This window comes from Clarias gariepinus, chromosome 1, assembly GCF_024256425.1.
Source record: "Clarias gariepinus isolate MV-2021 ecotype Netherlands chromosome 1, CGAR_prim_01v2, whole genome shotgun sequence".
NCBI classification, from domain to species: Eukaryota; Metazoa; Chordata; class Actinopteri; order Siluriformes; family Clariidae; genus Clarias; species Clarias gariepinus.
The window spans coordinates 35490813-35517988 of NC_071100.1; the positions used below are offsets into that span (position 1 = coordinate 35490813).

Below are 27176 nucleotides of genomic sequence, written 5' to 3' on the forward strand. Positions count from 1 at the left end.
TGTCTAAACCAAATATCTTGAAACCACTCCCATGTGACTAACTAATTATAAGAGCACCTCTATTGGTATATTTTCACTTTGTTTCATGTTTTTTTTTTTTTCATTAGTCTGAAAGCACTTATAATTGGTGACATGGGAAATTTGCCCTATCTCGAGGTATGGCTAAAGAGACGGCTGCCGTTATTTAATGTCTTTTAGTCTTCTTTACACTCTGCTCACACTCATAAGGTTCTGAAATTATACGCTAAAGCTGCTGCCATTATTTTTGTCATTTTATAGATCACAACCTAGATGTATGGAGTCCCTGCAGTAATTCAATACAAGTGTGCCATAAATCTGCTTTGCATTCTGGGACTGTGTGTCCAGTATGTTCTATGTTGGATTTTCCATTCATTTGGCCTTGTATGTAACTAGAATATTTTCTACTTCCTTTTTTTAAGGCATTTAAAGAAAGACTTAAGCATTATGCATTTTCTTTTCCTTCTTCCTCTTTCTATTTTTCACCTGAGCAAAAACGACCCAATGTGATGTCAGTGCAGCGGACAGCCTAATGGGAAAAATAAAAAATACCATGTCAACCTACATATTAGCACCAGAATCATTATACACATCAAAAATATTGCAATGCAAATATATTTAATGTGGTTCTGGGTGGAGACCTCCTTTTGAAAGTTTTTCACGCTATTATTAAACATTTTTTTTAGAGAAAAAATTCCCTTTTTGTTGTTCACACTTACAAGTTTACCCTTGCACATACTGTAGATATGCAGATACATTTATGACGTCTGTTCTCCTGCTTCTTAGAACCAAATTTACCAAAATACCAGAATCAACTAGTCCGTATTAATCCCAGGTTATTTACTATATATTTTGGAACTTTTTTTTATTTCTGTAACTACTATAATATTTTCCTCTTCTCTTCTTAAAACAGCTCCTAATGTGCTGGTAGCATGTGTTTCAGTTAGGTAATAATGTATTAAAATCATATTATACAAAAATCAGTGCTTAGAGGTGTCTCAATCATTATTAAAGCTCTCTAGTTTACAAACTGACAAGTGATCGCTAAAATTCTAAAAATTTCAGTCTAAGAGTTCATGCATCACAGTCATTAGTAATGGAGGCTGGGATCAGCGAAACACAACAGATGGACCAATGGATATAATGTGTTTAACTGTGTTAGCAAAAACATCACCAATCTGTGCTGGTAGGTGTCTCGGGACTTCATTGTCTCTATCCAGACGCTGCTGTGATCCTTAGTAAATGTAATCTGAAACGGTACAAAAGGGGGGGCTGATCCTACAAGTATGTGGGGAGGGGATAAGGGTTAAGAAGAGGAGGTGGGATAGATACGCTTAGACAATGATCATTGTGTCTGCATGCTTACCACTCCAACCAGTATGAAATGCAAACTCACGAAAGCTAACCAGAAAAAAACATTACATTCTTTTAAATTCAACTGCAGAGCGCAAACTGGAAGTGCACTGTGGAAGTGACAGCAAGAAAGGAAGAAAATCATGCCGTAACTACCATTTAAAAGCTTTTAAACATATTATGGTCTCGGATTGCACAACACACGGCAAGGCCCGTCGTCAAGGCAACAGCTCATCTTCTGCCGACCCCACCACCACGGAGTCATATTTCACATGTAGACCTTCCCCTTCACTGGCTTTCTGCTAAAAGCTTTTTGTTACAGATCCGAGAGCGAGTGTGAGATAGAAAGAGGGGCGGAGGTGAAGCGAGAGGAAGGGCCTGGGCTGGCTGTTGCCAGGGCAACTTGACATCACAGTGACGAACTTCCCTCTTTAAAAGCTTTTAAATCTGATTGCTCCAGCCCTCCAGGCCCCATTCTGATGCCTCTTAACTGAGTTAGAGGGGGGAAGGGCAGAACGGGTGGCCTCTCTCACACATAATCACAAGCCTGAGGAAAGAACAGAAAGGAAAGAGAAAAGCTGGCTTTCTAAAAGCTCGCTACAGTGAAACAAAACCTTCCAGGATTCTGTTTGTACAAGAATCTGAAAGAGAGATAGGTGCTTTACAAAATGTCTGCTGAGGATTGCTTCAGTTATATAGTGCCAAATGAGAAGCACAGAAGAGCACGCAATTGGACTGATTCCGAAATGAAAGGGCTCCTGTACATCTGGGAAGAGTACGTCACTGAGCTCAAGAAGGCCAAACGCAATGCTAAGATCTACGAAATGATGGCTAAGCAACTGTACGACCTGACCGGCGAACACCGTCACCGGGAGGAGATAAAGATGAAAATCACCAACATGACATTCCAGTACAGGCAAGTGTAAGGGTAACATTTTAAAACATTTCTACAACCCATACTATTTTAAGTGCCTTGACTAAATTTGATTCAATTCTTGTCTCCCAAAACTAAGAATTTTTTTTTTTTTTTTTTTTGGCCGATAACACTGAAGATATTCTAGACAAAACAGGCATTTTGTTTTAGCCCAATCTGGACAAAACAACCTAGACAAATGAGACATTCTCTCTAGGTCAAATTCAATAGGTGATAATGAAATGCTAGACAGAAGAAGACTGTCCCAAGGTCTAAGGCAAACTTGGACAACATGAAATCTACCTGTTGCTGATGATTTTACTAACTTAACCTTTATGTTTTACAAGTATAGTTCAAACCTTTATAAGTGGTAAAATTGCACATGATTCACTACGCCACATGCATCCCACTCTCATTACCAGGAAGCTCAAGCACACGGCCAATGGTGGTGGTGGAACACCTGACTGGCCATATTACAAGTCCATTGAGAGGATTTTGTCGAAGATACCTGAGCAGACCCATATGAGCCCACTGGACTCGCAAATCACTGGAGCATCCACTTCGCAACCTGAACCCTCTGTACCTCAAGCCGGAACACCAGGTATAGGCTTTCTACCTGAGTACACTGGATCCTCAGAGGAAAGAGAGGTCAAAGAGGAGGACGATGATGGGACTGAGGTCTCTGTGAGTTCTTTCGAATCCAGGTAATTAGGACACATCACTTTAAATATAATATACAAACTTTGGAACATCATAATTTAAAGTTGTAGGCGAAGGCCATGTCTAAGACTGTGTACTATTTTAGGAGTATTATTGTCAACAGGTTTAGGATCTTAGTAGCTGAAAAACCTTCAGAGCTTTGGACTTGTTATTTGCTGCCTTACCTACACAATCCTACCAAAAGTATGTACAGTCTGTGGATAGCTGGCATTTACTGTACGATCACGGGTGGTTCTACCCAAAACCATTGCCATTTTAGCATTACAATTTCCATTCACTGGAACTAAAAAGCCTAAACCTGTTCCAGCATAACAGTAACTCTGTACTCAAAGTAAGGTTTGATGGCTGGTGTTGAAGAATTTGCATGCCTTGCACAGAGCCCTGGCCTCAACTACAATGATTGCTTTTGGGATACATATTCAGGCCAATTCCTAACCTTACTCTTGTGGCTAAAAGGTCAATTCCCCACATCCACTTTCCAAAAACTGGTGGAAAGCCTTAGGAGAAGAACAGCGATTATGACAAAAACAAATGGGAAACTAAATCTGAAATATGATGTTCATGAAGCACATGCTGTGTGGGTGTAATGGATATGTCTTGGCTATACAGTGAGTCGTGTATAGATTATAACACTGCCTTACACTGATGCACCCATGGCACTGGAATAGTGTCAATTTGAACTCATCAGACCACATGACCTTTTTCCATTGCTCCAAAGTCCAATCTTTCTGCTTCCTAGCAAATTGAAGCCTTTGCCTCTAATTTGTCTCACTAACAACTGGTTTTCTTATAGCCAAACAGCTGTTCTATCCCAGTCCTTTCCCAGTTCTCATTACATTGGGTGTGTGGAAATGCTCTTACTTTCACGATTAAACATTCCTGTGATTTCTACTTTTGATTTGTTGGTTTAAATATGTAACTTCACCAAGCATTTAAGTGATCTCTATTTATGATTGTGACCATTTTTATTTGTTTCTGGATTATTCTAGATTATAATAATGTCCTGGAGAGCTTTTAACCACTCACTTTCATTCACTCACTCATCTTCTATACTGCTTTATCCTGTATTCCGGTTCGCATGGGCCTGGAGCCTATCCTAGAAGGCTTAGGGCACGCGGCAGGGTACACCCTGGACAGGGTGCCATTCCATCACAGGGCAAACACACATACTACGGGCATTTGGGAATGCCAATTAGCCTAACTTGCATATCTTTGGAATGTGGGAGGTAAACAGAGTACTCGGAGAAAACCCACCAAGCACGGGTAGAACATGCAAACTCCATGCACACAGAGACGGGAATCGATCCCAAACCCTGGAGGTACAAGGCGACAGTGCTAACCACTACACCACTGTGCCGCCAGCTTTTAAGCATATTCCCATAATTTCAAGTCTATTTAAGTCTTAGTCAATTTAGTTTGCAATCAGAGGCGTCTGTGAGTTCGCGCAAGTGAAAGGAGTGGATAGCGCTGTCCTCTGAGTGTGTTACGCCGCACCCAACGGTGCATGAGCAAGCAGTTCGAAAAAGATACAGTCGGCTGCCGTCACGTGGTTCGAAGGAAACAGGTGATAGTCTTCGGCCCTCCCGACTGAGTGGTTGTAGTAGACTTAATGTGGGAGCCCCCAAGTGACGGGGAGGAATTGGACACGACTAAATCATGGAGAAAATTGGGAAAAAAACTCAGTGTATATGTACAGGATATAAACATTTTTATTTTAAATCTATCAAGGCAGGCTATGTTGTATAGATCAGAGTGGTTTTAGACATACCTTTGTCCAACGGGGGTTGGAAAGACATGAAGTTGGAAAAAAAAAGGGAAGCCTTCATGGTCATCTTTTGTCATCAACAAGACTGGAAACTGATGAGTGATTTGCATTCCAGTTTTCAAACAATGAACTGTACTTACAGTGTTTCATCAAGAAAATTTGTCTGTATGATAATTACTGTATAGATTATAAGTGATGAGTGAAATCACCCACTTTTTTATAAATTGTAACGGTGTAGTCAGTATTTCAGCAGAATTTAAAATTTAAGGTGACAGTGTAAATGAAGACTTGAGATGATATATGGCGGTCTCTGCCAATCCTGCCCCTATGGGGGAACCTCCAGTCCATATAATATTAATCCTATTTGAATAGTTTCAAATATATATTTTGAAGTGATTTCTTAGAAACACTATCGTCTTTAGATTTTAATTGCACAGCTGTGTCTTCAGGTCTCAGCCTATGAAGAGGCAGCGGTTGTCGCATAGTACCTCGCTGCGCCGCAGGAAGTTGCACGTGATGGAAGCTATGCTAAAAGAGCAGAGGAAGATGAGCCGTGCTGTGGAGGACACATGCAGAGAGGTGCGCCGTGTAATGCACCAGCAAAACTTCCTACAAGTACAAAGCCTGCAGCTCCAGGAGCGGATGATGAACTTGCTGGAGAAAATGATCCCATCCACAACCAACCTTACAAACACACATACCTAAGTCTGACCTAGCCAAGATTTATGTGCTCCTTAAAAACTGATATTCAACTCTTCCACTTCACAGTGCTTTTTTCGTGCTTCAGCAGCAAAGCTATTTAAATCTACAATCCACAATCTCATCTCTTACTATCTTGATGACTAAGAGGTCTATTGAATTTGCTGTGGTACAAAACCCAGAATCACAATATACAGTAAAGGAACTCAGAACTAATTAAAAAAGACACATGAAACTTGTTTACTGTTGCATCTTTGTAACATTGTTGAAGTATTGTTTAAGGATTTCAGATGTTACACTATGATTAATTATGTGTGTGTGTGTGTGTGTGTGCGTGTGTATGTGTTTTTGTGTGTGTGTGTGTGGTTTTAAAGCTGTGATTTTATTTTTTTAAACTTCTGTAAACAATTATATGAACTGTTATACTTGTCTGTCTGGTTAGTGTTTTATCATTCGAAGTATTAAATACCTGAATTTGATGTAATAGATTGAACTAGTGGTTCTCAAAATGGTCGTCCGGTGACTCCCAAAGGGTTCATGAAGCTTAGACATGGGTCTAAGTTACAATAATGAAGAATGACATCACTTTTCCTGTTTATGTGTATGCAGTTTCTCATTACAGATATCTTAGATTCAGTTGTAGATATCCACAATGTCGTTAGCGCTGTGGCCTCGCACCACCAGGGTCGGGGTTTGTTTCCTACCTTGTGTATGTATGCGTGGATGTTGTTCCTTTGCTTGGTGGGTTACCTCCCACAGTCCAAAGATATGCATATTAGGTTAATTGGCATTCGCAAAATTGCCCTTAGTGTGCGTGTGTATGCCCTGTGATGGACTGGTACCCTAACCAGGGATAATCTCCAGGCACTGTGAAGAATAAGTGCTATGGTGAATGAATGAATGAATGAATGAATGAATATCCACAATGTGAAATTTGAATATCTGCAACTAAATTATGACTATCCACACTGATCAGCCATACCATTATGACCACCCGCCTAATATTGACCTTTCGCCACCATAACACTTTCTACAACTAGCATTAACCTTTTCATTAATTTGATCTACACTAGTGCTTCTATTGGATTAGACTAAACAGGCCAGCCTTCGCTCCCCATGTGCATCAGTAAGCCCTGGCCAGCCTTGCTTTCCTTGGATTACTTTTGGTACAGTAGGTCCTGACCACTGCAGACCAGGAACATCCCACCAGACCTGTAGTTTTGGAGTTGCTCTGACCCAGTTCACTAGCCATCACAAATTGTCCCTTGTCAAAGCCACTCAAATCTGTATTTTTGACCATTTTTTCTTCTTTTAACACATCAACATCAGAAAAAAGGTTCACTTGCTTCCTAATATATCCCACCCACTTCCAGTTGTCACTGTAAGAAGATATTGAAAATTTAGCTACTGTGAGAAGGTCCTAATTGTAATGGCTCGACAACTTGGTCAGAGCAACTCCAAAACTGCAGCTTTTTTGGGGAGGTTCCCAGGCTGCAGTGGCCAGGACATACCAAAAGTGATCCGGGGGAAAAAACGGTAAACTGGGAACTGGGTCATGGGTGGCCAAGGCTTACTGATGCTGAGTGAAGGCTGGCCTGGTATTAGGTGGGTGGTCTTGTACGTTATGGCAGTGTACAAGTATATATCATCATATAAGTATATATACATAATTCCAGTTTAAGATATCTAATCACTTGATTCATACACATTCACATTTCATACAAACCTTCATAATGAGAACTAAAGAAATAAAATTGAATTGAAGATATCTCTAATTCCCACGATTAAATATGTCTATAATGCCTTTTAAGACATTACTACTGCCAAAACTACATTATTGCTATTTTGAACTGAAGTTGCTTGCCATACACGTGTTCACCGGAGCACATTGTCTGAGTCCTATAATGGGCGGGGCAATGCTTAGGGTCCTCCGCCCACGCGCGCATGAAGCCGTTGGTACACGCCCAACGCCTTCCACGTGATTCACAGAACTCCAATAGACGCTAAGTATTTGTTCAAACGTTGAGTTTGATTGACGGCTCTCTCAGCGAATGAGAAGGGCTCGCTTGATTTCGCGATCGTTATGGTGCCATAGTGACTGAATGACGCTTTGTGTTGAGCACAATAGTGAATGGCAGTGGTTGTGTGTAAGAGGACAGAAGTGGAAAAGCTGAAAGTTTGAAAATATGTTATGGTCTGTTATACTCAGGTAAGTAAGTGAGCGGATATGCGTTGAGCTTTATTAGTTGAGAAACATTTAGAAATAAAGTTTAAAGTCTATAGTTTACGTTTTTGGACTTTGGTACTCAACGGTAATCTATTCTAATCTTTCCGTTAAGGCTGTAAACGGGCGAGAAGTGTTTTGAAGTCTGGTTATGCCTTTGCATACATTTGTTTCTAACAAATAGAAGGGTGTTCAAAACTTGTTTTTTTTTTCCAAAACGATCTGAGCAGAGTGAGATCTCCTGCGCAGATGTTGCGTCTCCGAGTGCCAATGTTTTGACATGCTTGCCTTAGAATAGCTGTTTTCCTTTACTCTGGAAAAATCTGATATATTTTATTATTACTTGATTCTATTTTCTATACCACAACCTATTTAAGTTTAGAAAATCTCATTGCTCATTTCCTTTTGTTTTACAGTATTGAGCAGCAGTAACACCCAAGTCTTTTGTTGTGATCTGGTCGAATCCCAGAGCCAGACATGAGAGCTCTGGAGCCAGCTGGAGGCGTGAGGAGATCTCTGGACTTCTCTCCAGCCCCAACAGTTCGCAGGGTGGAGATCGAGCGTGGGAAAGCTGGATACGGGTTCACCGTTATTGGCCAAGCTCCCTGTGTCCTGAGTGGAATCATGAAAGGAAGCCCAGCTCATGATGCAGGCTTAAAGCCTGGCGATTCTGTTCTAAGTGTGAACGGCACCGATGTGTCAGGAGCCTCACATGAAAATGTGGTGGAGCTCATCGGTTCATCATTACGCCTGCTCAGATTGCTCGTCTCATCAGATGACAGACGTTCTGTAAATTGTGTTTCAAATTCCCTGGCTTCTCAGGCTAAACAAAAAGAAACATGGTCAAATCCAGGACAGATGGACTCTTATGAGGAAATTAGAGGGGAGTCAGTGGCCAGTTTTAATACCGTTTTGGACATTTCAGGTCAGGCTTGTACGAATGCATCAAAAAAACAACCTAAACAGAGACCCAGATCTGAACCAGATATGTCTTATTGGTCTTTTCGAAGTCTGTCAAAACACAACCCGCATGTACTTGATCAGGAGGAACCATCTCGTGTTGTGAGTAAAGACTCGGTTTTCTTAGACTTTCAGAGTCAGCAGGATATTTTACCTGACTCCAGTGCTCTAAACGTGGGAATGGTGGTAGGATACATAAACTCCATAGAACTGGATCTAGAAATTTCCCGCTCTGAAGAGGAAACCTTACGAGTCATTCGGGAATGCATCACGCGAATTGCGACTGAGCAGAAAACCCATTACCTGGTCATGATGAAGGTCAAGTGCAATTGTGTGCAGCTTTGTGATGACAGGGATGTGGTTTTGGCTGCGTACCCTGCCGAGAACCTGGTCTTGTGTGCAGTATGTACCGAAGACAATAGGTTTTTTGGTCTTGTCTCAAAGGAGGTGGCAAAAACCAATTCAAAAAAAGCAGAGCAAAGCAGTTGCATAAAGACATCATGTCATGTCTTTATCATAGACCCAGAACTCTGTGACCACGATGAGCATAAAAGCATCTCTGATCACTTTGGTTTCTCGTGCACTGCTGACCCAGACACCCAGGGTTGTCTGGAGTTTCCCCACACACCATTTTCAATGTTAAATTTTGTGTCAGTCCTCTACACTGACTTGGGAGACCATATTGAGAAACTTAGACTCAAACTGGACAGTGAGGATTGTGACGCGCAGTCAAGCACACGAAACAGTGGCAGTGGTGACAGCGGGATTGGAAACGTGTCTCCAGAGGATCAGGAAAGCTTTGCTGACCGGTGGAGTCTTACATCTCCAAACAGTTCCCATACAATGTGGGACAAACCACATCCATGTATTTCCCAGCAGAGCAATGGGCCAACCCTAAGGCCAGAGCGTAAATGCCTTCTTGCGGCACCATTCCCTGATATTTCCACTCCACAAAAAACTGCACCTACCGGGGAAGGGGTTTCAGGTAGTGCTCCAGTGAGTTTCATTTCTCAGTGTAAGCCATCACAACTGTCTGAAAATAAGACCAAACGGAGAGGAAGTCAGCGCTGGCCCTCTGTTAGCATCCGTGCTCGCTGGCAGAAACCTCGGCCTACCAGCTTTGACAGCCTGGCTGACTGCGATACCAGTGGACACAAAGCTAAAAATAGCACTTTACCACCGTCCATGGAACAAATCCCTCCACTGAGGTACAGAACACCTGGTGACCTCGCGTATGATCTGACCTTAAAACTGTTTAGCAGTGGATCCAAGAATAAGGATGGAGAAAACAAGGTAACAACACTAGTTTGGATTTTAGATGCATTTCATAGATAAACTTTGAAAGCGTAAGCGTGTCCTCTACCTCTAGTAGCATTAAACCCTTTGACCCATTTGTCCATTAAACCTTACTAGATAAACAGTGCTTATATGTATAAAAGCGTATCGATCAATTGACCCGAATACAAGGTGAAGTACTGAGGTTTCACTCTAAAGCTTCCATTTTTTCCCTATACACCAGTTTATTTGTAGTACAAAACAAGTTAAAACCAAGTACCCAATCTAAGCTAGGTCTTTGTCATGAGGCTGGCAGTCTTTCATGTAGCAGACTAATTTGCACTCTAAATCATGATCTGTAGAACAGATGGTGTTACATGGTTGGGGCACAGCAGATGGAGCTGTTGTGTTGATTAGTGAAGTCCAACGTGATTATGCCAGACAGATCAGTCGGAAGGCAGTTATGGTTGGTTTAGATTCAAGAGAGTCACCTGGCAGCACTCAGCTAATTCATCTAATAAGTATTGTGTTTAGGCTAATTTACTTCAGTCTTCAGTCTTTATTTATCACCGTTTGTGCATTAGTTTGATTATGCGCTATAAAATGTAATTGTCCGCATTATATAAAGCCCCCCCCCAACAATAATCATGTTGGATCCCTTTAATTTGATTTCAGACTGATATAAAAGGCTCGCCAAACTTAAAACGCTTCGGGAACATTGTTATAATAACATATTTTTAACCTAACGCTAAAGCAATGCTAAGATTCACATGGTTAGTTCACATGGTTCTTGCATCTGTTTCGAGGGAACCCAGTGTTCACATGGAAAGGAAATTACAGGTCTGTGTGGTATGTGTGATATCATTGTCATTCCTTTAAAGCATGTGTTCATCAGATGACTTCTCTTGGTTATCCCACAAGTCATGAAAAAATTGTGAGGATAAACAATGCAAGCCGATGAGTCTGTATGACGCTTGTCCTGGGACCAAAGATTTTTTATTTGCTGTTGGACCAAGCTGTACTGCTGAAATCACATGGAATACATTATTTGAAAAACCCAATTAATCCATATATACCATGGCAATCAAATTTTTTAAAACTTCTGGACAAGCCTCCAAATTCGTCCCACCAGGATAAATTGTCAAGCCCATAAATAAAAAGCTAATTGAAGATGCTACTACATTTACAGCATTTGGCAGATATCTTTATCCAGAGCAAGTTCTTTTTTTTTTCTCCTTATTATACGTTTGAGGGCCTTGCTCAAGATCCCAATAGGGGTAACTTGGTGGTTGTGGGATTTGAACCTGGGACTTTCCAAACTGTAGACCCACGCCTAAATCACTGAGCTATTCCTGATCAAGTATCTAGTAAAACATAAAGGTATGATGTTTAATAAATAAATAAATCACATTGCAGTTATATTAACACATATTAGGATTGTGATTAAACTATGATATGTAATGTACCTTTTAGTATTTAATTATATTTATCGAGGCTAACAGCAAATAACAGCACAAATGACACAGTTAAGGATGTTTGGTTATATTTATATAGCAGCTGAAAATTATTTACAACATAGAAAATACTTAAATTATTGATAAAACCTACATAAATTCCTGAATATGCTTATATCGCTGGTGATAAATTACAGCCTTTTGCAGTTAAATAAATGCATTGGCCTCAATGCCGATTAATTGTGCAGCTCTAGACATTATCACTGTTGTCTGAACAAGCTATTGAATTTAAACTATTTGCACTGTGCAAAAGGCAATATTGGGATAGAAATATTTCTTAGTTATTTTCCATATATTTTGTACACTAAGGTGCTTTATTTTCATTTAATTTTCTCTTCCTAGCATATAGCCACTCTTATTCTTATGGTCTATTGCAAATTAATCATACTTGACTTACAAGATCTAAAAGTGAACAAAAAACAGTGAATAATCTTTTAATGAATGCATTTTGCAATTATTAAAAATAATTTGTATCTTTAAGTTTACAATAAATAGTTTGAAATGGGGAAACATTTGCAAACACAAATGCCTAGAAAAAGAAGGCTACATTTTTGCATACTTTGCTTCTGATTTTTTTTATAACATGCTTTCCTAATTAATACCCTTAAAATAAGATTTAACTTAATTACAAAAGCATCTTCTCAAGACGTTCTTATTAATAAAGCATAATAAATATCTATATTAAGAAATGCTGCAAATATATGTCATGTTGGTTATTATTATCTCTCCTTAGGGCTACAGATTTTGGGGTCTTACTCGAGGAAGGTCATCTGTTCGACAAACTTCAACTCGCACCAACCGACTCAGTCTGGCTCGTTCACTTGATGACCTTGAGGTATGCTTTTTTTTATTTTGCATTGTAATCTTCATAATAACCATGCAGTTTCCTATGGTTTCATTTGAATCCTCAAAACCTTATGTCTGCTCGTCTTTGCGTTTCCTCTTTGTTTTTGTGACCCTTAGTCAACAAGCCATTTGTTGAAATTTGCATATGATATCTGCAATCCTAGGCACTCAAACTTTAGGTCTATGCTTTTATCCTTTAGTAATGACTGGTTTATTATACAGCCAACGCTGCTAAACAAAACACATACTTTCCCATAGTGTGGGTGCACTTATGTCTACAGCAAAGCTATTCAACAATATTTTTCCACGGCCTACACATAGGCTGATGTTATTAGACAAGTGACTCTGCTTTCCTTTCCAAATTATCTTCAGCAGTACAGCTCAGCTTTTCTCAACATGCCTCATATCCGAATCAAGACAGTGTGTTTTGTCTGTGGTGTTTGGATCATTCAGTCACAGAGTTGGAGGAGGAGTGATTGTTTTTTTTTAAATCTATGTAGATGAAGACCAAATACTGTTATATTTCATACATGGCACTACACACCACCACCGTGATATCATTAGGATCCCCAACCACAAAACATAAACAATGTCCGCAGCTTCTCAGACAGTGATGTCAGGCATGAAACACTGCTGAGTTTAAGTTAAAAACAGGTAAACAACCCTCTGGTTTATGACCTGTGTCCCAGTATGTCACTGCCACTAACCACCACCACAACAACGACAATAATAATAATAATAATAATAATAATAATAATAATAATAATAGTAGTAGTAGTAGTAGTATGTCTCTTTCAGATAGACAGATAAATAAGATATAATGCTTATACTGAGTAGTGTCTCACGGGGCCTGGAGAACTTAGGGCACAAAGTACAGTAGGTACACCTCAGAGGGCACAAGCTTCCAAGCACTCACATACCCAATCATACACTACTCGGAATTTTAAAACAACAAATATACTATGCATGTCTTTGGCCTGTGGAAAGAAACTAAAGTACCTGCAAGAAACAAACCAAATACAAGAAGAACATCCAAACTCCATGCACAGAGACTGGAACCACCATATTGCAAAATGAGAGAGCAGACATACAATATATTAAATGTCATTGTCTAACAAAAGAGTAAGATCCTTCTCCTTACATGCACAGTGGGTTCAGAAGTCTGAGACTGCAACTGGGAAGAAGGCAATCGCTGACAAGAATTTGAATGAAAAGTATATATTTTAAATATTTACATTAATTTAAGACTTTTCGTTTTTGGCATGTTTCCCTTTTGCTTTATTAACAGGATTTACTCAGGTTGGCACAGACTCCACACATTTGTTTAAAAGCTTGCGATCCATTTTAGATAAAATCCAATATCTGAACACATGCTTTAATAAACACAGCGAATATATTATGGCCTTTACTTGAATGGAAATTCTGCACTTAATTTAAATATGTTGATTTAAATAGTAACCCAGAAATTGTGCGGAATCTCGACTTAAATATGGTCAATTATTTGCTTTGTGTACATATTTAAAAGTTCAAAAATCTTATATTTATTTCCAGTATAAAATTGAAAAACATTTAAAATTTCACTTCATTTCAGAAACCACCGTGTGCAGAAAGTTATGCTATGCTATATATAAAGTTATATATATATATAACTATATATCCTATATATATATATATAGGATTTCTGACCTTATTAAATCAGGCTGTCAGTCTGTTGCTCTGCGAAAGTTTTGTACAAAACTAGAATGCTGCTTCAAATCTTGATTTGCTATATTAATTCTTTCTAGGCCATTCTGAGCAGTTTTTATGAAATAGTCAAATGCTTGAGGTTTAAAGTGGAAAAGATTTTGTCATTTCTCCAAGTGTGAAATCTGAGACCGGCAAGAGTTTTCCTGGAATTGGAGACTGCTGTTTCATGGACCTAATGCCCTTCTGGTGGTTGGGCGAACTGGAAAGTGTGGTTATGAGAACATCATATTGGTGTTCACCAGGAGAAAAGCAGCTTCAAGGGAGAAAGAAAGAGAAAGACAAAGAACCAGACTAAAAGAGACTTGCTAAACCTAGAATGCCTGCTACAACTAGAATGTGTCATGTAAGCAGGGTATTTGTTGCATTGCCAGATAAGGTCAGATTCAATTACTTTCCAACTTATTTCTCCAGTTTACATCACAATTTCATGCTAAATTTAATTGTCCAGAACAATCATTTAAATAAGTTTAATAATCACATTTAGCAACTCTGAGTAAACAAAATTGCAGTAAATTGTTTGCAGACACAATTCCTTTAATGATTAACCTTACCCTTACACAGCAAATTCCCCAGTGATGAATTAACACCCAGCAGCATTTATATGTTGGACTCATATAAACTCTGAAAGACTGGCGATTTTACTGTGTACCTTTTGAAGTTAGTGGAAACTTTGTCAAGACTTTGTGAAATCCTGCCCATTACTTAACAAAATACATACAATGCATACAATGATTTACATTGTGTCCCTTATGTTAAGAACTGTACGTTGTAAACATATATAGATTTTTTTTTCTGATTACTTGCATAAAGGCAATCCAATTTGCAATTTGGAGGATTTAATGCCACCCAAATGTTGTTGTTGTTGAGTTTTTTTTTTTAGATATGTAGGGAAATTGCCCTCTCAGATTAGCCTACATCAAGCAAATAAAACAGCTAAGGAGATTAATGAAATTACTGGAATTAAGTTAAGAACTGTCCGATGTATTATGAGGAAAGAGATATGGTGGAAGAAATGTGTCCAAAGAAAAAAAACATGAATGAGTGTGGGAGATCACATGGTGAAGGTGCATCATGAAAAATGTATTAGATATCACAGCTATGTTTATTAGTGAAAGTAAGGGTATTTTCATATGCACGGTGAGATGCGAACTCGCAGTATTGGGACTAAACAGCTGTTTGGCCTTAAGAAATCCACTTGTTAGTAAGACTTATCAGAAATAAAGCTTTAGTGTCCTAAAGAACATCAAAATTGGGCTTTAGAACTATGGGTAAAACGTCATGAGGTCTGATGAGTCCCGTCTGACCCTATTCCAGAGCGATGATGCATCAGGGTAAGAATGGAAGTGATGCGCACATCATGTATAGCGCGCACCCTACAAGCTTCTGTAAGAGCTTCTGGAGGTCTGGTATGATCTGGGGTTGATCAGGTCTAGGCTCATAAAAGTTATGTAACAATAATCTGACGTAAGTTGACTTCCTGAATGTATTGAAGCAATCAGATCAGTGCATTTATTCTATTGTTCTTCCTTGATGGCTTGGACATATGCCAGAACTTAAATTGTGAAACAGTAGTTCTGGGAGCATGAGGAATCATTGTCGCACATGAATTAGCCATCACATTGTGATGTAATCAAAGCAGCTGAACTGAATATTCAGGTGTGTGACGTTTTTTTAGCCAGGAAGTGTAATTGAACACACCCTGATTAATCAAGCATGGGAGTTCTTAACCAGTATTGACTCCTACTTGTATGTCATTACAAGGGCTTTTGGGGAAATCAACACACTTTCACACAAGTGGTACAACTTCAGAAGGCTCTGGAAATGGCTTGTTGACTTCTGCCGTTGTGTTCTGAGCAAATATTTGGTGACTTGCCACATTTAGGTACATGGTAAAGAAGTGCTGTGAACCGTAGAGGAGATTTCACATACATGAGCAAGAGGGTAAAACACGACAGATCAAATATGTTCGTGGTTGTAATGCCAAAGTCATTTCTCCGGTTTCCTCCTAAATCAGCGTGACATACACTTTCACACTGGCCTGAAGGAAAGAGAGGCTTTTCTTACAGTGGGAGGAGAAAGTACTCCAAAGTAGAGCGAGTGACTGAAAAGAATGAAAAGAGGGAGCATGGAAAGAGGGAGGGAGCGTTAGGGAGAGCAAGAGGGTAAGACAGAGTGAGAGTTGCAAGAGTTTTTACATGCAGGGAAAAAACACTTCAGCTTCATTTTCTGAGCATGTAGCCGTGTGGACATATTTATTTATGCTGGGTGTCTAAGGAAGCACTGACGACACACATACACACACACACACATGGAGCCACCTTTAACTCTTGCTCCAACAGTAAGTGCTATTTATTTCTTTGCTGTCTCGGTGCATCTGTTTCACTTGAAATGTTCTCTTTTGGCATCATTATGTCCCTTTAAAATTGTGTTTTGGAGAACTTTGACTGCTGTGCATTGGAATCCTAGCGGGTTAGTCATTGAGTAAGCTGTGTGTACTTGATGTGACTGCACTACTCACTGAAATGTTAGAGCTGTGCTTCTGAGCGGCTTTGCTAGATGGAATCAGCTCTGTAATGAGATGGTGCAGTAAGCCACAACTAAAGCTGAATTTTCCATTGGCCTGTCTACAGTAATTGCAGTTCGAGGAAAATGTAAATGCACAGTCATTTGGGTTTTGAATCAGGTGTCTGAATAGGCATCAGTCTGCTCTCACATATAATAAACGAAAGCAAAGTTTAGGAATGTTCAGTGTCTTCACTCCATAAACCTTTTACTTACAAAAGTTTGGGTTGAGTTGACAGTGAATGTTTTTTGTGTGTGTACTTGAGAAACACACACTGAATAGTAGCAGTTGGCTTCTGGATGATTGGACTTCCTGGTGTATTCTAGTTGACTCTGAGCTGGAAACCCTAAACCACAATGTTGTGTGAGGAGTGACTAACTATCAGCGAAAATGGCTTGATGAGGTCCAGCTGTTATTTTGATAGGAAGTTTTGGATTTTAAAAGATAAATTATTATGATATTTATCTTCATTGTCATAATTCAAGTGTATATATTCGTCAGATGTAAAATTTAAGCACACAACATACATAATAATAAACAGCAGGTTCCAAGAGACCAAGAATAAAATTTGTTTGTGTTCTTCTATCGATTTAATAAAATGAAATTGTATTAAAAATTATAATTAATTAATTAATTATAGACCATATTATTGAAAACAACCACATTTCAAAATACAATCTTTGAAATATTTACGTGATTTTCAGACATCCTTTGTATTTTGTGCTTTTATGAAAATGTACAGTGTAAGTTGGCATGAACTCCTTCTGATCTGGATTAGATCATATCAGTCGGAAGGTCAACCAGACACATGCTTCATGCTGAATCATGTGAAAAATCTGACCATGTGTGTATTTAATATAACAAATTTGACCTACTGCAGTATCTTCACTTCATTTGTCTTGCATATTTAAAGTGTTTAAAATCACAGATTTCTAATGTTTTTTTTTTACTCTATTGTAAAATGTTATTTAAAAAAAATCACAAATATGAATAATTACATAATTTTAGCACATCATTATATTTAAATTAAAGTCAGAATTCCGGCTCAAGTAGATATGTACATTAAAGAAAAATAAATAATTGTAAAACTAGGTTAGTTAAAAAAAATTCATCAGAAATACGTACATTACAAACTATATAATAGTTTTAGTAATTACATGCATGATATACATTTTTTCCCCTGTTTTCCTTTCTTTTAGTAAATGCAGAAATATTTAATTTATTAAAGTTTTTTTTTACTTTTCGGCACAGTAAAGAACCACAATTTATAATACTGTAATGAAAAACCCAAAATCTCCATTATAATATCATCAGTTGCATGCACAGCATTGTAATGCAGAAGAGTCTGTTTTTCATTTTATGTAGTATCCAGAGATTACTTATTACATTTCTAAAATTTCTTTACTAGTTAAAGAGGAGATTTCTAAGACAGTGAAGGCAATTTCCTCTCTATGTCTAAGTATGATAGCTCATGTGCTGCTATCGCTTTGTAAGCATTTGCATGTTTTTAGTCTTTGAACTGCTGCAACCGGGGAATAGGAAGCTATTAGCGACGTATTTTTTCCCAGAAGACCTACTTATTGCCTTCCTTTTACAGCCAGAGCAGGCATGACGGACTAGCTGTATTTGTACCAGCCCTTCTAAAAAAAGATGCTTCAGTTAACATTTAGAAGAGTTACAAGATGAAGTAGTTGTATTGAAGAGTTACATTAGATGTATAGAATAGAGCGAGCAAAACAGAAGAAACTCTTTTTATGTTGCAGAGAAGATCTTTTCTTTATTTTTACACATAGACTTCATTGGAACATTTAAACCAGTTGGTTTAGTGCTCATGCGTCGTCAAAGGGAGTTATTTTTGTCAAGAAAGAGCTCTGCTCATGTGTAATTATGAGCATCAGGTTTCAGTTAGAAAGACCACTGGTTCAGTACAAAGCGGAGAGAAAACTTTTGAAAGTGTGGTTGGGTGGGGTCATGGCTAAAGCTCAGATAATGACTGATGCACTGCCTGCAGGGGTAAAGAGAGCTATACTCATCCCTTTACTTATCCTGCAATGGAGAAATAGTGGGTTGTTTCCTGCGCATGATTTCCAAATACAAATGCTTTTCTTTTAAAATATTTCCAGGAGGTAAAACCCATAGAATTAGAACCCCTGAAAATATCAGAGTGGTGTTTTTCTATCTAAAATTCCAATTTTTATTGTAAACAAGTAATATGTTGTTCTAATATAGACTTTCTATAAAATAAATGATTCATAATTAAATTGGAACGTTTGTAATCATGCTTACACTGTGGAATCCTCAGTTCTGTCGCTTTCCTCTCCCGCTTTTTACAGTGTAGCCTTGAACTAGGCTGTCATAAAATAAGCTATGAAATACACATTATTGTCACCAAATGAGCCTGAGCCCTATAAAACTTTAAGGGCACAGCTGTAATGCCTCAGCTGAGAGAAGGTGTGTGTGGATATATATTATACATGGTAAATCTCTTAAAAGATAGCTTCACAGTAGCAAGTTTATAAGTTTACATTTTTCTGCTATAACAATGATAAAATAGAACGAGTACCTTAATATAAATCTGATGTTTAAATTGAAACTGGAACTAGTTTCAGAGCTAAAGTTCTAGAATTTGAATACACAACTTACATGTGCTGTATCTTTAATACATCTTTAATTACATTATACATTTGAGGGTTATGGGTATTTCTCAAGGGCACAATAGAGGCAGCTTAATGGTGGTGGATTTTAAACCTCGGACCTTCTGGACCATAGTTCAACACCTTAACCATTGAGCTACCCCTGCACCTTCAGATTAGTATGAAAAGCAGAATTCATAAAAACATCAACATGTTGATAATAGTGTATATTAGAGATGGGGGGGAGGTTCGATTCAGTTATGGATGGTGATTTTTTACTGTGGCAATTTATTCATCGCCACACTTATACACTATGTTTAAATACCAATTTTTATCCATTCATGCTTACATACTGTATAAAGTGACAAAACATTATCATGCATCTATAGTCTCTACAGGAATTATGCTCTAAACTAGTTACACATTGGCAGGCAGGCATCCTTTGTGGTAGGAGCAAATGAATTGCGAATTTTGTCAGCAAAATCAGAAAAAAATGTATATTGAATTGGGGTATTCATAAAATTATGGTATTTACAAAATTACAATACTGTACAAATGGAATTGGCACCTGGGTTTTGTGATAATATCGAATTGGCTGGTCCCTGGTGTTTCTGATCTCTGGTGTGTACAGTATACAGTATGTATGACTTGAATTTGGGATAGATGTAAAAACTATCATTAGTGACAGAATCTTCACATTATTTACCTATATGCCATTACAATCAATCGTTAGATAAATTTAACTAAAATATGGTCATTTCATAAATCTCTCTATCTTGTACAGTTTCCCTGTGGATTGTGATAAAATGCACTGTCAATGCTGAAAAATAAATAGGATCAAGCCTCACCTTTATGTTACTCCAGTTTGCAAACTTCTACTGAAAACCCAGTGTCAGTTCTAGACAAGGAATGGATCTGTTTTAGCTCTGCACCATGACGTGACTAGAATCAATGATTCCTGAAACCCTAGTTCTCTCTAGAACTTGGTGTAGAAGATGGTGTATGCTCTATCTCTCGATAACTGGAGTTTTTTGTTTAGCAGGTGATCCATGCTCTGTTTTACGTAGGGAAAATCTGTAGTTAAATTATATCATTATAGTTTTGTGATCCAAACTAGCCATTTTTCAACTGGAAGGGAATTTTATCTGCTGAGGACATCTAACCCCCAAAACTTTGTTTTGCAAGGTGATGAGTACAGGGTTAATTTTTTTCTTTTTCTTTCTTCTTTTTTTTTCTTTTCTTTTTTAACAGCATCTATTTTAACCAACTCTTCCAGCAATTATGGGATGATAGATGCTTTGAAACTTCTTAAAATTTTAGTTGCTATGGATTACATCACCTAAATACTGTCTTTATGGGAGACCAGAGAAAGAAGGGAAAAAGTAAACCAATACATAAAATCCCACAAGCTGGTATAAAGTTGCCTAATTTTAATTTTGCATATGCTGTATTTTCCTTCTTAAACACTCAGATAAGCTGACACTGAAAAAAGCTTCAAAGTCATATTGGTTTTTAATTAGTTTATGTAGTACTGTATACTATGTACAATTGACTAAATGGAGCTCTAAAAGACAGCATAACGTATCCAGAGTGTTCAGTTGAGGTATTTATGCCCAATCATTACATTTCTACTTTCTCCATTTATCTTCTCTACAGTATATGTGAAGAAAACTTGTACATGTGGCTGCATTCCTAAACTGTGAACGAGGCCAAGGTCGTATGCCTTGCAATAGTCATACCACTGTTTCAGGAGGGACTCTCTATGTCATTTTTCTCTTATCAGTCTGTCCCTTCCCTCTCCAGCTTGTCCAGAGGAAGTCTCCTCTGAGGTCTCTGATGTTATTTTCAGGCAGTTTGTTGTCTGCTAGAGATAGGAAGGATAGATTTGTTTACCTTCCTTGTAAAGGACTGTTTTTTTTTTTTCAGCCTCTTGCTCTTCTGCTTCTTCGCCGTGAGAAGTTCAAGGTTTCTTGGATCTTGTGTCACACCCCAGACACAATCATTCATGCACACACAGTAGCCCAAATAAAACTCATGCACTGTATATGACAGGGGTTTGCTAACGTGGACTTCCTTCGGTTAGTGAGCAAAGTGTTTTTGCCCCCAGCTGGAACTACTCTGAAAAATGAGAGAAAACCACAACCACAGCTTAGTTTATCATATACAAATGATATGCATGTGTACGTAGAGCTGTTAGAGAGAATTAACACCAAAAACCATGCATGATCGCACGTACACGTACACAAACAAGTTGTCATGATGTAGAGAAGACATGGTGCTATAGCAACAGATAGAAACACATTTCCCACCATGAAATCTACAAATACAGCTGAGTTTGGATTTAGTCTAAAACAGAGAAAACACGCTAATGTAATCTATGTCTCCTGGATCAGCCTGGGAACGGCCCACCCAAATGGAACCACACTAACACAAATACAATGGAACGAAATTGAACCTTCATCATGCACAATTTCACACACTTCCTTGTAAGACCAGTACGGAACTGAGTTGAAATAGGCAGTCTGCGCAAAAACCCAGTTTGGCATATCATTTGCTCAATGTGATACAATCTTGGAAATGTCTCATATCACAGCGTAGCGATGACTACAGAGAATCCTTTCTCTGCTCTACAGTGACGTCATATTTTTGGGGGCTGAGAAAACTTGTTTAGACATGGCTCATCATGTCTGTGTGTGTATGTGTGTGTGTGTGCTGTCCCATCCTGGGCAGAGAATCTTAAGGAGTGCTCACACAGGCACATGTGTATACACAATCTGTCTGCTGAAAAATCGCAACAAATAATGACTGACGCCAAGAAACGTTTTAAAAAGCGACTTTTTTCCTTCCGAAGAGCACGTCGCCACATAGTGGTAAGTTGGGTTCTGTATTTCACTCTTTTTTACTTGGCTTGGGTTTGTTAGATCAGCTGTTTTGCTCATTAGATGTCTCACTCGTTCTCTCCCACATGGAGCAGCTGTGGTGGGGAGCTTTGCCTCGGCTCAGCAGGATTTCAGAAGGAGAAGTATTTCACGCTTCATTCTGCTTCCACTGCTGTGTTCTTGGAAGTTTGTCTCCTCACCTTACACGCTGTTTTCTCATGGCTATAGCTCCGTGCGATCCATCCAGGTTAAACATGCTAAGACATGCCAAGAACTTTTGTTTAGGTCTGGTGCTCGTCTCCTGTAACATTGTTTTAAAGTTTAGACAGAACAAATGGCTTTCTATGTTTTGTATGGGCGTTTTTTTGTCTTTTGTTGACAACAACTGTCAGAATGATTATTGCTGGATCTTATAACTCAAGTGCGAGAAAGATTTGTTTTTGATCGTAAAGCACTAACAGATTATAACTGACAGTAACTCAAGCATATCCAACTATATCAGTCAAAAATACTAGATTGTCACCTGCTGTTATTAAAAGAACTCCACATATCCAGTGTAAGTAACGCCACACATATAGCACAAGGTGTGGTGCAGTCTGTTTGCAGAGTGTTGAACAAAGGTGTGAGCAGTCTCATGAAAAGGAAATGGCTCTGACAGGTGTGTGTAGGCATCACTAAAGAGGAATGGGATTGCTTGAGGCTTGAGGAGAGTGTGTAGTCCTCGGTGCAAATGTGACATTCATATGTGGATGGGAAGGAAGAGCAGCTTTGGGCTGAATTGGGTACAAAGGAATAGTCACGCTTTCATGTGGGTTTTATGGGACAGGAGGAACAACAGAATCATTCTGTCTAAAAGCTTTTGTTGTGGCAATTTTCAGTAGACCAGTTCAAATGATGTCTCTTTTAAGTCTGAAAATAATAACGATCCAAAGCCAGATATGCACCATGTTTGTCTTTGATTTTTTTTTTTTTCTCTCCCTTCCTCCTGTCTGAGTCAGATTTGTTGGTTATTCATTGTGGGTTGTCTGAAACGCATCTGCTCATACATCCCAAACTGAACACGGACACACATTTTAAACCCTGCCATTGAGTCTGGGAACCATCTTCTGCTCCTGCTAAAACTAAAACCTTTTTCCTGTGTAATAACAAACTTTCTCGTGGTACTCCAGGATATATTTAACCTGCACAGACTGGATTGTGCATCATTAGTGGCTGCAATGTCTGTGGTATAAAATATGATTCTTCCATTCGAGGATTCTTGGGTGGTGGCACCAGCGACTACTTCTCCTGTAAGTCATGGCAATGTTTTCCTCCTGCATGCTGCCTCTTTTCCTCCCTCTGTTTCCAGCCTCCTGTCTCACTCACTCCCTCCCTCCCTCTCACCCTCCAACTGAACCGCAAAGCGGCTGCCTTGGAGCCGAGTATGGTTCCCTATGGTACTGGAGTGGCTTGGCCGGGACTTTACCATTTGTTTGACCAGGGAGCTTAGCTAGCAAACTTACACTTTGAATAAGAAACAGCTGCTTGCTGTATCTCTTGGAAGACATGAATACATAATTTAAAACTTTTCTTCTACCTGAAGCATAAATCATAAAGCATAAAATGTTATTAAAGTTTAATAAATTTAACCTGAGCTGTACTTCCCAAGTCTCGAGTTGCTTTGTGGACATCTTTTGAGTGGAGCAAGGGTACTGGCTTAGCCTACAACCTAAAGCTTATTCATGCTTTTGGTGCCATAAAAACCTTGTGGGATTTGGAGTCTGTCTTCCTGTCTGCTCTGTAGGATTTCCTCAAAAGTGTTCTTGGACTAAGCTGTGGTTAAAAACTGTGGCCATTGTACCAAGGTCTGTAAATTTATTTTTTCCCGATGCTGTTATAGCCTTTTTCTTCTAGAATTATTACTACTAGGTAAAGCTCCAGACCATATTTTTTGTTTATGGTGGTTTTCTTGACCAGACTTACTTACTTAATAAAATGGTGGTAGACCTTTCTTTAACAAAGCATCAGATTTTTTTAATCAGTTACATGCATCCTGCTATTCTAACTTACTGTAACTAATGCATGTAAACTATGTAAATTATGTAAACAGTGATATCCTAAATTACATTGAAGCAATTTTATGACTTTAGCACAATAATCAGATTATACAGTATACAGTATGTTGTTCTTTTATCTGATAACTGTTGTCTGCATTCATGCATCTGCGCAAACCGCCAGATAGTGAGTAAAACTGAAAAAAAAAATTAACAGTAATAATAATAATAAGTTTTTTTTAATATAGCGCCTTTTAAGAAACTCAAGGTCGCTTTACAGTAACAAAAATATTTATACATAGGAAGAGACATCTGAGAAACAACAAAAACAGAATACAGATAAAAATGAAACCCATAGCATTTAGCTAATCACATATTCAAAGATTGGGAAAACAAGATGAGAAAAGATATGTTTTAAGGTGGGTTTTGAAATCCTGTAGTGAAGAAAGATCACGGATGTGTTTGGGAATAGAATTTCAAAGTGTAGGGGCAGAAATACTAAATGCTCGTCCTCCAAATGATGCTAATCTATAGCGAGGAATTAACAGTAGACCATCAACTGCAGATCGGAGTGTGCGAACAAGGGGGTAAGTATGAATAAGATCAGAAATATATGGGAGGGCAAGACCATGGAGTGCCTTAAAGGTGATAAGTAGAATCTTGTATTGAATGCGGGAGTGAACGGGTAGCCAATGAAGTCTGTATAGGATGGGAGTAATGAACAGTATCTACTGTTAAACCAGAGTTTGTCTAATTACAAGTTTATTTGAGCTAATGGTTTGTTAGTTGTTATTGTTGCTACGAGAAGTTTCAGATTATCTCATTATTTACTCATGTAGTAATTTAGCAATCCGGCAAAGATGTTGCAGGGCTCCAAATCAACATGCCTTTGGCTCCCAAATCCAAAATCCTAATTTTTTCGCAGACAAAATTCATCCATTTGGTTAACCAGACGACCTTGTGCCGCTACACTGATGTGAACTTGGTCCCTGGATACAAGACACTTAAGTTAGCTGAGCTTTACTGGCTTTATCTGATACAGATGACTAAACAAGTTACTGACTCTAAACAGAGTCTTTGATGGCATCAGGTTTAGAGGATGAAGGGTTTGGATTAGCGGGAAATGAGAAAAAAAAAATTCAGATATTTGTTTTAGTCCATCAGTTGTTGATGATTCCATGGCAAACCTTAGCTACGTTTGGCTAGCAAGCCAGCTAAGCTATGTCACACATGCTACTTAGCATGCCATGGAGCGAGTTTCAAAGGCTCCTAAGATTATAAATTTACATGAGAAAAACAAGTAATCTGTTCTGTTGTTTTGTAATTCACTTCACCAACTGCTTGTCTGCATCCAAGTACAGTCACTGTGGACAGATCCCAGGAGTGATGCATGTGATAGTACGACAGGGCTGTGTTCAATAACAAGAGCACTTGTAAATGTTTGCAAATACATGACAGTGGAATGGACTAATGAACTATCCTGTCCATGTTCGTAAGATCTCGAATGCAGTCCATCACATTCGCTCCTGTACTCCCGTGCCAGGCAGACGCAGAAGAGGAGAGAGTACAAAAAGATTTAAGATCGCTGCATGCTTTTTGTTTTATTTGCGGGAAGATCGCCACTGGCAACTGTCTGGATAAAAACTAAGCACAAATTAAAAACATTAGGCGCTTTGGCGACTATTTCGGGTTGCCATCTGGAGCACTGTGTTCACATCAAATTATTTCCAGAATCAAATGTTCTTTTCAGCAGTATCACATTGTATTGGAGTAAGATACAGTAGAATTTTACTGCATCTTCTTAATAAATGCAGTGTTTGCAGTGTTACTGTTATAGGCCCCAGATTCACTGATCAGGATAGAGTGATTACTGGAGATGAACGGATTAATTTCTTTAAGCAAGTGATGTCTGTTTTAGGTTGAATTAGACACAAAGTAGCACCGTTAGTCTTAAATACTTCTTTAAAACTTTTACCATTTAACACGAGACCATGTTTTTATGATTTTAAATAACATTAACCAGCTTTTGAGACCCATTGCAGCACAAGTGTATGTTTCCTTTCCTTTTCAGATGGCATTCACATCATCAGCTTATACAGTATATCATATAAAATGCAGCTGTTGTTGTTGCTCATTATTAAATTGTCCTGTAGACGAAATGCACTAAACGAGAACCAGCATACATTTTGTCACCTGAGCGGCTGTGATGTGATGCCAAGGCTCCAGTTAAATCTTTCATTACCATATGAAAACCCCCTACACTATCTTAAGCATGCTTAATGATCTCAGCTCTGCAAAAGGTACCCAGCTGGGGTAAGAATGTAGCCTTGGGACTGGTGATGAGCTGATGTTGACACGCCAACAAACAGTGGGAAAGAAAGTCAGAGGAATGGGACTTGAGTTGTGGGACTTAGTAAAAATGTTTCACCACACACTGCCAGACAACAGGCACCTATGCGGAACGCCATAAAGGTATATCTACTGCAGCATCGGCGGTTTGCTAAGCTCGCTTAACATGTCTGCCGGGTTGTTGTTTAGACCACGCTGCTCTTTAGTTTCTGAATTTCTCCTAGTTATTCGTCCCCGCTACATTTACGTCCTCTTGTCTTTGAAGATTTTAAGCCGAGCCTCACCACTTCACTTCCTCCCACTGAATAAACAGTGTGTGTGCTGTCTCTCCCATTTGTGTGGTAACACCCATAAACACACACACACACACACACACACACACACCTCTTTGCTATAATGTAGATCTAAAAAAAGCAAAAACAGAGGGTCTAGCATGAGTCTTATTTAGGTCACTGTGTACATATTTTAGACACGGATTTATTTTACCCTGCTTTGCTCTCTCTGTCTCTTCCATATTAATTTCTGATACCATAGTTAGGAAAAATCACAAATATGTACCCATTGGTAATACTTTGCCTGCAAAACAGAACAATTTATTGCTTTTAATATGTGTGTGTGTGTGTGTGTGTGTTTGCCTGGCCTGGGTCAGGTCATTTGGTGCCGCTTGTATATGCGTGTGTGGGTGG

General features: G+C 38.7%; 2 protein-coding genes across 4 annotated transcripts in view; both read left to right on the forward strand.

Moving 5' to 3' along the window:
- Window positions 1-1727: 1727 nt before the first annotated feature.
- On the forward strand, window positions 1728-5798 carry msantd1 (Myb/SANT-like DNA-binding domain containing 1). The gene is made up of 3 exons (XM_053510614.1): window positions 1728-2293; window positions 2707-2988; window positions 5219-5798. Exons 1-3 carry the CDS (start codon window positions 2040-2042, stop codon window positions 5472-5474), a joined length of 792 nt encoding a protein of 263 aa, XP_053366589.1. The 5' UTR covers window positions 1728-2039; the 3' UTR covers window positions 5475-5798.
- Window positions 5799-7594: 1796 nt separating this feature from the next.
- The window catches only part of rgs12a (regulator of G protein signaling 12a), a 34732-nt gene continuing 15150 nt past the window's right edge, over window positions 7595-27176 (forward strand). Inside the window, exons 1-3 of one of the 3 annotated variants that reach the window (XM_053510247.1) lie at window positions 7595-7677; window positions 8109-9945; window positions 12175-12276. In XM_053510247.1, the coding sequence (XP_053366222.1) occupies window positions 8170-9945; window positions 12175-12276 (1878 nt within the window). In that variant the 5' untranslated portion in view covers window positions 7595-7677; window positions 8109-8169. Of the gene's footprint in view, window positions 7678-8108; window positions 9946-12174; window positions 12277-16207; window positions 16372-21981; window positions 22100-27176 lie in introns of those variants that run through there. The other 2 variants (XM_053510384.1, XM_053510316.1) reach the window with 2 other exon arrangements.